The following is a 13085-nucleotide window of genomic DNA, read 5'->3' as shown; positions in this document are numbered from 1 at the left end:
AAATGCCTGATGTTTTCCCTCGCTCCTTCCTACCTACCAGGTATCTCTCTTTGTCTACTGTACCACTAAGCTTGGTCACATTCTAAATGGTGAGTTCTAGAATCCTTTTGCAACACTTGAGTCAATATGTCTGCTGATGGTGGATGTATGTGTGAGACTGACTGAACTTGGAACATTAGTGGCATTAAATTAGTCTATGTAATATAAAGCAACATAAATCCCCTTCTCAATTTCCTGTCCATATCTTATTTCCTACTTGAGTTTTAAAGAAACTGCAGCAGAACCTCTGGATATCTTAGCCACTATCTCCTTCTAAGAAAAATTTGAAAATGTTATTTCTGATATTTATAACCATAAAATATAGGTTAAGTAAGAATTATTTGGAAAATATAAAGAACAGAGAGAAAATTATTAGTGCCCCAAATCCCATATTCCAGAAGAAACTACAATTAAAATTTTGGAGTAGTTTCTATACAACTATGTGTATATATGTGTGTGACCATTTATATTAGTTGTAACCATTTATAATATTTATATTAAGAACTTGTTTTTATTCATGTAATATCATGAGCCCTGTCCCTTATCTTTAATTCTTATCCAAGACTACAATTTGTACTGTTGATAATACATATGACATTATGTCTTCTCATGCATATACCATAACCATAACATGCCAGAATGTCAACATCCTAGAGGAAAAAAATGATGGCACCTATTAAAGCATGACTGAACTTGAAATATGATATTACATGCAATGTCATTTATTTTGTTTTTCTATTCTATTGGATGGTTTAGGGGTAAATGTTAAGTAATAATAATAATACATCTTCGAATGACTTTTAGGGAAATAGTTTCAGCATCTCACCCTTTGAAATTATGTTGACCAACAGTTTGAGAGAGAATCTTTGCCATCTTAGTGATTTTTCCTCCTAGACCTAGACTACTAAGGGGTTTTATCAAGAATGAATTTTATGTTCTATTGTTGCTTTGCAGCAACAACAGTTAGATGACTATTTTATTTTTATTACCTGTTTATTATATTAAACTGATAGATTTCCCAAGCATTAACTTAGAATTTCATGTATTAATAAAAATAAATGATATAGTTTTAGCTAAATGGTAAAATGATATCATTTTAGCTTGATACACTTACTATTCTTTGCATATGTATTTATAAATGGGATTGATCATAGTTTTACTCTGACAGTTCTGGGTATAAAGGCAATTTTAGTTTGATAAAATAATCTGCAAAGTGTTCCATAATTTTTTCACACCAGAACATGTTATAGAGCACATAAATTGTTTCTCTTTTTTAAGATTTATTTTATTTTATTTATTGAGAGAGAGAGAGAGAGCATGAGAGGGGAGAGGTCAGAGGGAGGAGACTCCCCACTGAGCAGGGAGCCCAATGTGGGACTCGATCCCAGGACTCCAGGCTCATGACCTGAGCCGAAGGCAGTTGCTTAACCAACAGAGCCACCCAGGCACTCCAAATTATTTGTTTCTTAAAAGCATAAAAAAAAATTATGATAAGCATTCTGCATCTGGTGTCAATTTTGAAAGTCTAGTACTCACAGTGAGACTCCTATACACATCACAGTATTTGTGGCATAGTATGTGTTGAATAAATGAGTAAATGAAGAAAACCAGCAGAATGGAAAGCATAGGGATCTGTGACATCACACAGTAGGGACATCCTATTTAGATCAGGAGGTAAGAAATCTTTCCTAGAAAAGATAATATCTAAGTTGGGAAAAGCCCTTTCAGCTTAAAAACACAGCATTTACAAATGCATGAAGAAGAAAGAATGTAGTATTTTCCAGGAAGTAGAAGAAATTCAGCATGGCCATTTCAGAGCTTTGAAGGTATCAGGAGTGACTTCGGTATTTCTACATAGAGGAATTTAGGAGTGGCAGTGTGGTTGAAGGAGGGACTAGAGAACTGTGCATGAAGTCATCTTTATAGTAAGCACGTTGCTTCTCCTTAGGTTGTACTTCTCTGTTAGGAAGTCATTTATGGTGAGGCTACTGAAGATTACTGGGAATCAAACCTACTGAATAATCCTTCCTCGACACCATCAGAGGGGAGAAATAGCCAAAGTGGGAGAAGAGAGCTGAGGGGATTAAACTAGGCTTCTTGTGATGGGTTGCTTTTACTTTCTCTTATTCACCTTGGATTGGATAATATCCTCCCTCATCTAGGACCTTTTCTGAACAGAAAGACAGCCATTCCTCCTTCATACCTTTCCCCTCAACAACTTTACCCTAGGATACAAGTTTTAAGTTGAATGTGTTTTCTATAATAGTAAAAACTGGCTCCTTTCCTCCTTCTCCTCCTTTACAACTAATGTCTTCAAACAAATTAAACCTTCAGCTTTAACTGGTTCCTTTGTGGAAATAAATCCATGTGCTAATGTGACCGGAAACAGGAATGGAGGTGCATGAAGAAATAAGTATTTGCTATGATCCAGCCTTTTAGAGTTCACTATCAAATTATGCACATCACAAATAAAACTGAGGGCACAGGGCAGCAGGAGGGAGCTGCGTGGGCTGGGGTTCCCATGCCTGAGGTCCTGAGGGGCCAAGGGTTCCCATGCCTGAGGTCCTGAGGGGCCAAGGGACCTGGGGCCAAGAACACAGTGAAGGTGTGCGCTGGGAGGAGAGCAAGGTCAGGAAGAGAAGTGCAGGAGGGGAGAGAAGATCTGGACCTCCGCTTTATTAATAATAAACATTTACTATTTGTATAATGTTTAAAAAAAGAAAACAAATTGGGGCATCTGGGTGGCTCAGTCATTAAGTGTTTGTCTTCAGCTCAGGTCATGATTCCAGGGTCCTGGGATCGAGCCCCACATCAGTCTCCCTTCTCAGTGGGAAGCCTACTTCTCCCTCTGCCACTCTCCCTGCTTGTGTTCCCTCTGTCTGTTTCTCTGTCAAATAAATAAATAAAATATTTTTTAAAAATTACAGAAATTAGGGGCGCCTGGGTGGCTCAGTGGATTAAGCCTCTGCCTTCGGCTCAGGTCATGATCTCAGGTCCTGGGATCGAGCCCCACATCGGGCTCTCTGCTCAGAGAGCCTGCTCCCCACCCACACTCTCTGCCTACTTGTGATCTCTCTCTCTCTCTATCTCTATCTCTTTGTCAAATAAATAAATAAATAATTTCTAAAAAACAAATTAGGAAGAAAAGTAAGTGACTTATAGGAGGACAGATTCCAGGCCCTGATTCCTAGACTCCTTAAAATTCTGGATCAGATTATTTCTTAGATCAAGAAATGTTCATATTCTATTAATTATAGCCCCCCAATTCAATGGCTTTCCTAAAATTAAAAAAAAAAACTAAAGCGATTTTCTTCCTTCTGAGCCAAATAGACTTAAAAGTTACAATTCTATGAACATATAAGTACTTAATATTGTTATATTCTATTACATATTTTATTATAGTGCATTCCATTATATATGTGTATTTTATTTTTTGAGAGAGAGAGCACATGAGCAGGGGAGAGAGGGAGAGAGAGAACCTCAAGCTCCTGGGTGTGAAGCAGGGCCCAAGCTCATCACCCTAAGATCATGACTTGAGCCAAAATCAAAAGCCAGATGCTTAAGCAACTGAGCCACCCAGCCAACCCTATATTGCATATAATTTTAGATGACATGTTATAACTACCTACTATGCATGTTACTTTTAGATGTTATCGAATTTAATTCTCACAACAAACTACCAAAGAGTTATAGCTTCCCTGCCCCTCCCCCTAATTTTATTAGCTGAGACTAGCAGCTGAGCCTCAAAAAAGTTAAGTAACTTAAAATAGTCATACTGAGGATAAGTGTCATGGTACCAAAGATATATATTTCAAATTACATCCAGTTTTGTTAGGATGCAGTTACATTTCAAAATATTTATTAATAGATTCTTAGGTAGCTACATTTGGAAGCAGTTTTTGCCTAAGTTTTATTAATTAGAGGCCTGAAACTTTCTAACACAATTCTCAGCTTTCACTGCTATGTGAGCCTCAGTAGTGTTGATCTCTCAGTTCCTGTTTCATCATTAATAAAATTAATGTAATATCCCTATCTTTGCTGATTCCAGAGGCTAAGAATAAAACAAAGTAATAGAAGTAAAAGTAATTTGATAAATCAATTTATTTCCTGATCATATCCTTTTCTCAAGCATTAAGGTAACATGGACACAGGAAGATGGGGAATTACTCAGAGGTCACTGAATTCTTTCTGGTGGGACTTTCCAAATACCCAGAGCTCCAGCTTTTTCTGTTCGTTCTCTGCCTCATCATGTATGCGATAATCCTCCTGGGAAACAGTCTCCTCATTGTTATCAGCATACTGGATTCTCGCCTCCACACCCCCATGTACTTCTTCCTTGGGAACCTCTCATTCCTGGACATCTGTTATACATCATCATCCATTCCTCCAATGCTCATCATATTTAGGTCCAAGACAAAATCCATCTCCTTCATTGGCTGCGCTCTGCAGATGGTTGCCTCCCTTGGGTTGGGCTCCACTGAGTGTGTCCTCTTGGCTGTGATGGCCTATGACCGGTATGTGGCCATCTGCAACCCACTGAGGTACCCCATCATCATGAACAGAGTGCTTTATGTGCACATGGCTGCTTGGTCATGGATCATAGGCTGTATGAATTCCTTAGTGCAAACAGCCCTGACAATGGTGTTGCCTTTCTGTGGAAATAACATTATTGATCATCTTACCTGTGAGATCCTAGCCCTTCTTAAACTCATATGTTCAGATATTTCCATGAATGTGCTTATCATGACAGTGGCAAGTATTATTTTACTGGTGATTCCTCTGCTGTTAATTTTCATTTCCTATATTTTTATCCTCTCTTCCATCCTTAGAATTAATTCTACTGAGGGGAGAAAGAAAGCTTTTTCTACCTGTTCAGCCCACCTGACTGTGGTTATCTTATTCTATGGTTCAGCTCTTTTTATGTACATGAAGCCCAAGTCAAAGGACACAAAAGCATCTGATGAAATCATTGGACTGTCTTATGGAGTGGTAACCCCAATGTTGAACCCCATCATCTACAGCTTGAGGAATAAGGAGGTGGAAGAGGCTGTGAAGAAAGTCCTGAGCAGATACTTGCATCTATGGAAAATATAAAAGGTCTTAAAGCAAGTGATATCCTCAGTGTGAGACCAGATCAGATCTCTTGTGTTCACAGATGAAGTTACTGAAGCTAGTGTTAAGAGAGCTTATCTGCTCATAAGTCTAAATACAGGACTTAAACTCTTTTCAAGACAGAATTCTCAAGTAAGCCTTCTGAATAGTCTCATCTGCAGTTTCTAGTTGTATGCAGCTCTGCCATGAGGTCCCATGCAGAGCACAAGGCTTTTCCTCAAGATAAAGCTCTTCTCTCTCTCTCTCTCTCTCTCTCTCTCTCTCTCTTCCTTGTTTTTCTCTCTTCTCTTCCCCACTTCCTCCTCCTTCTTTTCCTTTTCCCTTCTGCATCTACTTTGTTTCTCCACCTTCCTTCTGTTTTCCTGGTCTCCTTTCTCAGTCAGTTTGAACTGAACATCTATTATTTTGTTTTCTAGTATCCCTTATTCTGGTATAAGAACGCACTTTTTCCTCTGACATTCAAAAGTGCCACCCTCTGAGTCCATGTGTACTGGACGGGGCTGGCCCTACCCCCTGGAAATAGTGGTACAGCTTGAAACAAAAGCAAATCCCTCAAGTTACAGTGATTCATTCATTCAGCATAGCAGGTCAGTTCTGCCAGGCTAATCAAACACAATCCAAGAATGCTGTCTCTGGCTAAGAAAAGAGGCATTCTTCCTCCTACAGTTGCTAAACAGGGTGAAATGTGAGCCTGGGTCAATCTCTGTCAAAAAGAGCAGGAAGCCTATCTGAGAGGCAAAGAAGTGTTGAGAGAAGGAGGGAGAGTATGTGTGTGATCCTATTTTAAGACCTTGATCCAGCTGTGCCTAACATCAGTTCACAATTATTTTATTTAATTTAATTTTTTTTCAGTGCTCCAAAATTCATTGTTTATGCACCACACCCAGTGCTCCATGCAATACATGCCCTCCATAATACCCACCACAGGCTCACCCACCCCCTTACTCCCCTCCCCCTCCAAAACCCTCAGTTTGTTTCTCAGAGTCTACAGTTTCTCATGGTTTGTCTCCCCCTCTGATTTCCCCAATTATTCTTTTTAGCAATATGTCAATAAAATGCCTTTATTAAAAAATACTAATTTTGAGTTGGATTTAGCATTTCTTTGTACTCCCTCTTTCCAGTCATATTTTTGAGGAAAATACATGAGGATATATGTTCCCTAAGTGATCCCAAGTTCTCCAGCCTTCAGAGGCTCTCCTTCCTTTAACAACTAAATAATCTAATTTCTATTCCGTGTGGCTATAGGCATTCTCGTCACCTACCCAATAATTTCTGAGGAGTGTTTACATTTTCCTGGTTTGTGGTCTTCATTTTATGTCAGACTACTCTAAATTTCCTTATCATTCCTCTCTGGTAATCATGAGTACTTCTGTGTTGTTTAAGCTCTCAACAATACCTTTTGACCACAAAGAATCTACATAAATCTCCTGAATATCCACATTCAAAAGACCACTACGTTTAACACCTTTATTTTGAAAATAACATAAAGGGATTATGTATTAATTATGTATTAAATATTAACTGTTCTTGGTATCTATTAGCCATCCCTTTTCATACAGGCCTCAGCCCATTTTCCTCTTTAGCTCCTGTCTGCTACAAGACTGAGTTTCTGTTCGTTTCCTCCTCCACAAGGATCAGCACTTCTCTCAACAAAAATGAATGGATACATAACTCAAAACACTCTTCAGCATGGTCTTTCTCAGAACAGAGAGTGAGCTTATCCCAAAAGCAGAATGCAGCTTCTACTCTTAGAGCTACAGGAAAGAACTTCAGGAAATCTCTGAAAAACAGTGCTTCCTCACGACCAATGATTTAGAAATACTGAAGCCCAATATACAAGCACCTTGAGTGATATGTTCTGTTTGTGAAAATACATTAATACACTTTCAATAAAAAATCAAAGAAAGAAAGAATCCAACCACTGCCTGCCGTCTATTATTAGTATTACAAGTATTACAACCTAGAATATACATGGTTCGTTCTTAAACAAAGAAACAGAATCCAACAATCTAAAGTACTTTTAACATCCCCTACTCGGGTTTCTTAAAACGTATAATACCACAGCAATCTAATAAAAGTTCCATTTGCATTACGGCCCACAGCTTCTCTGGGGTATCTCCTTTCCACCATCTTCTAAAACCCAGTCTTCCTGCTGTTTTCTACCTGTCTTCCCCACCACCCCATCTCACCCTTCCTTGACCACAATAGCCTCTTTCAAGTAAAATAAGAGTGTGTCCTCCAAGGGTAAGGGACTTGGAGAAAGATGAGTTTTGAAAGAAGTAAGAAACAGGGGTGTAAGTTATGTGCAAACACTTGTTAAAATTCCCAAGCTAAGAATTTTTGTCCCCTTATTTTCATCATGTTTCACAAATGCCACTTTTTCACCACTTCATCAGTTCTTCCAGGAAGAAACGGTTTCTTCCCCTTTTCCTTCCATTCTTCCATAGATTTTTAAGTGCACTTCTATTACACTTCTTATTATAGTGTATTTTATTTACTCGATATGGCGTCGTTAAAAATTAATGAACAAAAAACATAGGGCTTTTATAAATTCTTAATTCTCCAATTTATTAAGATTATAAATTTAATCTTTCAGATTCTCCATTTGTCCTGACACAAAATGTGGACTTCAGTCTCTGAATAGTGGAACTGTTATTCAGAAGGCTTTATGAGTATTGAATAAGAAAAATTTAAGAAGCAAAATGTCTTATTCAGTGTTTGGTTAATACCACGCAATGAATAATATACTCTTCCCTTAGCTCTTCCCAGACATGCCTGTCTCATCTAATAGACTGTGGGTTCCCTGAGGGCAAGATATGAGTAATATTTATTTTAGGGCCACACTGCCAAGAAGAGACATTCATTCAGCATTTATAAATTCATGACTGAATGAATCAATGACTGTGTGACTGTCTTCTTATACTGAAGGTAAAAGAGCTGATTTGCCATTGCCTCACTAACCCTCATGACTGCTGCCTCCGCATCTTTGCTGATGCCATTTTATCTCCATCTAAAATTGCCCTCATTTTAACCTATCCATAAAAATTCATAGTGCCCCTCAAAAAAGTATCCTCTGACTTAAAGCCTTTTATTATTGTCCTAACAAGACTCCATCTCTTCTACCAAATTAAATTCCTATAGTTATCTATTTCAACTTTGGGTATTTTTTATGTGAAGATATATTCCTTTTGATTATGTACAAATTTTGATTGTTTTATTGAAATGTCATTAGAAACAGAACCTGTGAGTTATTTTCACTAGTCCTGCAATTATAAACAGAATGGGCTTCAATCAATACATTTATACTTTGGATTTTGCTTTTTGTATAAAGTCTGTTAGTTCTTAAAATAGAATTTTCAAACAATATGGGCAGTATACTGTTACATGTGATATATATAACTAACAATAATCCTGGTTAAAATAATGTTCCATTTTGTTCATTCTAGGCACCAGAAGTTTGACTGTAATAAATCAAGCAGAGTCCATGTAACCACTGTACATACATATAATCCCTTAGTTTATTGGGTTTATAGCTTGATAATGACAAAAATGAAAAGATACTGATATATAGAGTAATGACTCCTACATGTGTCCTAGGATCTAACCTAATAGACATTTCAAATATGGTATGTCCAAAACAGAAATCTCAATTTTTCCCATCCTCAAACTATTTCTCCTCATCTTCCCCATGTCAAGAACTGGCACTGCCATACAACCACATCCAATCCACCACCAAATCCTACCAATTCTATCTTCAAAATTTACTCTGAATCTGACCACATCTATTGCTACCACTCTAGTTCAAACTACTATCATCTCACCTAGGCTACTATAATGGCTTTCTGTATCATATCCCTGTTCTACTTTTGTTTTCCTACAATCTGTTCTCTGCATAGCAGCCAGAGTATTGTTTCTAGAAAAGTATATATTAAAGTTCTAGAACAGCTAAAAATTAATCAGTGGTATTTTTAAAATAAGAACAGTGGCTACCTATGTGGGAAAGGGATCAAACTGAGAATCTATTTACCGGGTCAGGGCACGAGGGAATTTTTCTAAGGTTATGTTTATGTTCTATGTCTTGATATGAATTTTAATAATAAGCATGCATATTTCAAAACTATGAATATCACATTAAGATTCATGATTTTAATGTATATAAATTTTAAATTAAAAGAGAACTGTAAACACATATAGGTTAAACTCTATATGATACATGTGCTGAAGTATTTAAGGAAAGGGGTAATGATGTCTACAGTTTATTCTGAAATGTACCCAAAATGACATTAACTTAATGGGGGAATAGAAAGGTGAACAGACACTTACATATAAACAAATTTAATAAAATGTTGGTGGTAAAATCTAGTTAGTAAATGTATGATGTTCAAGAAAAGCTATTTCAGTTTTGCTTTATCTTTGAAATTTTTCATAATTCAGTGATGGAAAAAAATTATACAAATCCTGTTAGAATACAGCTCTTGAACACATGTTCCAATGAGTGAGGCAAGGGTAGAAACTGGATAAATTCTCTTAAAATTAATTGATGAAAAAGTACTACTATTTTAAAAAGGCAAAACTTTTTAATAAGTTATTTATAGCTATTACAAGAGCGAAATTAAAAATAAATTTTAATGGTCCCTGTGAAATTTAATTTTCTACACTGAACTCTTGTCAGGGTTTCAGTTGCTATTCCTGGGGGATGGAAACAAGGAGAGGAGAAAGAAAGGGAAAAAAAGAAGTCTATCAGAAGATTTACCAGATCTACCCGATCTACCAGAAGATTTACTGCCCAAAGGCAGTAAGGAAATTTTTGGCATGATGTGATTTTGCCGTATTCCTTCAGATGTTTTTGGCTCTTTCTGAGGGGACTACTAATTCCTCAAGAATGTCAGATTGCACACACCTTACAAAAGAAATTTAGTTCTTTCTGTACCATTTATTCTGCAATTACACCTTTTTAATATGATTAAGGCCATAAAGTTTTAAATGCCATTCCTATATATTCACATAATAATCACCTATATATCTTGTAACATCACTATTTGTAAAATGACCAGAGTACATAATCACTCACATTTCCCAGGGCATTTTTTTTTTAAATGGAACTTGACTCAGAATTAAGAAGTTGAAGTTCATTCAAACGATGACAAACTATTTCTTCTTTTCTATTCTGCTCATATTCATACCAGATGTGAGACAAACACTGTTTATAAATGTGAGGCACTATATGTTAAAGACAACACACACTAATAGTGATTGTAATATAATAATGATTCTGGTGATGACTGAATATAAATGTTAATGTGTATGCTGTAATGCATAAGATTATTTAAAAATAGAAAATGAGACATTATCAATGTAATACACACTATTGGTACTGGTGATAAAAGGACTATTGAAAATATAACACTTCTCAACAAATGGTTTAAATTTCATAGCATTTTGAAAGATAGTGTAAGTGCACAAGTCAGTGACTGAACAAATGAAAGAAACCAGTCAAAACAATTATAAGAATTAGGTATCATACTGATCTTGGTTCAGAATGAAATTAAGTTTTCATAAAGAAATAAATGCCTATAAATTTAGGTATCTTTGGGTTTAATGTCCTTAATTTTTCATACAGTAGATTAAAATTCAGGAACATAAGTCAAAAACATTAAAAACTTTCAGTGAAAGAGAGAAATGCCAAAATAATTATATAAAGGCACAAGGTAAAATAGATTTTAAGGAAGTACTTGTGCTCTATATTTCTTAGGTTTATACTAGCCTAGGAAATTTTACATTTTAAAACTATTTGTCTTACTATAATGGTGAAATCATTAGAAGTCCTAAGAATGATTGTGCAAATGTATGTAGTCTGTGCAAAACTACGTTATGTTTCAGTAGGTATGACATTAGTATTTGCCTTAAATTTCTTCTCTAAGATGTCAAATTAGGAAATCCAAAACGTACTTTTTTCTTTTTACAGTATAAAAAAGAAAAAGATAACCCCTAGAATAAGGTCCTCTGTATAGATACTGCAGAATATATCTTCCTCTCTGTTCTTTCATGTGTATAATATAGATGAGATTTTTATAGTAAGGTTCACCAGGTGCACTTAAATTTCAAAATCCAAAACTTATGAAAAGTTGTTTTGAATTCATATTTTCAAAATGTATATTTATAAGAAAGGAAATCACTTTTTTTCATTTATTTATTTTTTTATATGACAGAGAAGGAAATCACTTTTTAAAAATAATATGCAATAAATGTATAAGCATGTTTTTTTATAAGCATGTTTATAATTAGGCATGATATGGTGAGTAAAATGAGTGCCAGAAAGGAACTATGGGAACTGGTCTAAAAATGTCATGCTTTCCACATAGAATATTTATTGAAACTTTTTAAAAATGAAACAGAGTCTGTTCTTTTTTTTCTTTTTATTTTTGAGTTTTATCTACTTTTATTTTTTTGAGTGATTAATTTTTTTTATTTATTTTCAGCATAACAGTATTCATTATTTTTGCACCACACTCAGTGCTCCATGCAATCCATGCCCTCTCTAATATCCACCACCTGGGGTACCAGGTGGTAAGTCTGTTCTTAATAATGACTTTATTATATCTTAATGTCATCAAACTTTTATTTTTCTCAAATGCTTCAAAATTAAGAATAGACTAAAACTGACATCAATGAGAAAGAGGCCCAAAGTCAATGAAATATATCTTCAAATTTTTGAAGCAAAATAACTAAAAACTGAGAATTTCACATTAATTTAAACTGTCTTTTGAGAGGCAAAATGAAGACAGTTTTAGAAAAAAATGAAGAGATTTTTCCACAGATAAGAAAGAAAGAAACTGTCCCTAGGTGAAAGGAATGGAATGATAAAAAAACAGCAAATAAAGAAATTGATAAATGTGTAAGTGAATTCAAACTGTCTCTGTAAAAGAGAGTGAAAGAGAAAGAGAGGAAGAGACAGCATTTGCAACTGGGGGACTTAAAAACAAGGTAAAAACAAAACAACTAATATGGAAGATGATGGGAGGGGTTAGAAGTAAGAGATCAATACTTTAAGGTCCTTCGTATTATTCATGAGGATTGTAGAGATATTAAGGAGAGATTATGTTAAGTTAAACAAACACCTTAAAAAATTATGGTAATCATACATGTGTGTCTGTGTATGTCACTCTGCAAACAGTAGAGAATGTTTTTAAATACAATAAAATATGCTTATAAAACTGATGATACATAAGAAAAAGAAGCAAGTCTCGGGGCACCTGGGTCGCTCAGTGGGTTAAGCTTAAGCAGCTGCATTGGGTTTGGGATGATCTCAGGGTCCTGGGATCGAGCCCCACATCGGGCTCTCTGCTCAGCAGGAAGCCTGCTTCCCCTCTCTCTCTGCCTGCCTCTCTGCCTGCTTGTGATCTATGTCTGCCAAATAGACAAATAAAATCTTTAAAAAAAGAAAAACTAAAAAAAAAAGTATAATATATATATGTATGTACATATATATAATGGAATATTATTCATCCATAAAAAAGAACAAAATCTTGCTATTTGCAATGACATGAATGGAGCTAAGAGTATAACGCTAAATGGAATAAGTCAATCGGTTCAAGACAAATACCATATGATTTCATTCATATGTAAAATTTAAGGCAAAAAAAAAAAAAAAAAAGCAAAGGGAAAAAAAGGAGAGAGACAGACAAACCAAGGAACAGATTCTACTATAGGGAACAAACTGATGGTTACCAGAGGGGAGGGGAGGCAGGTAGAGGGATGGGTGAAATAGGTGATGGGGATTAAGGAGGGCACTTGTTGTGATGAGCACCAGGTGTTGTATGTAAGTGTTGAATCACTATATTATACACATAAAACTCACTGTATGTTAACTAAGTATGGAGGAGAAGAGAGGGGAGGGAAGGGGGGGTGGAGGATTGGAGAGGAAATGAAATGAA

The 13085-nt window shown here is 35.8% G+C and overlaps 1 protein-coding gene across 1 annotated transcript; it reads left to right on the top strand.

Annotated features, from left to right (window-relative positions):
• Nucleotides 1-4194: 4194 nt before the first annotated feature.
• Nucleotides 4195-5133, top strand: LOC132025064 (olfactory receptor 13D1). Its single transcript, XM_059412240.1, has one exon. It carries the CDS (start codon nt 4195-4197, stop codon nt 5131-5133), a length of 939 nt encoding a protein of 312 aa, XP_059268223.1.
• The last annotated feature ends 7952 nt before the right edge of the window (nt 5134-13085 follow it).

Source organism: Mustela nigripes, chromosome 9, assembly GCF_022355385.1.
Source record: "Mustela nigripes isolate SB6536 chromosome 9, MUSNIG.SB6536, whole genome shotgun sequence".
Taxonomy (NCBI): domain Eukaryota; kingdom Metazoa; phylum Chordata; class Mammalia; order Carnivora; family Mustelidae; genus Mustela; species Mustela nigripes.
This window is presented reverse-complemented; position numbering and strand designations above follow the sequence as displayed.

Bases quoted from the DNA above. Each gene is read 5' to 3' on its own strand.
- LOC132025064 (XM_059412240.1), top strand. From the start codon at position 4,195: ATGGGGAATTACTCAGAGGTCACTGAATTCTTTCTGGTGGGACTTTCC.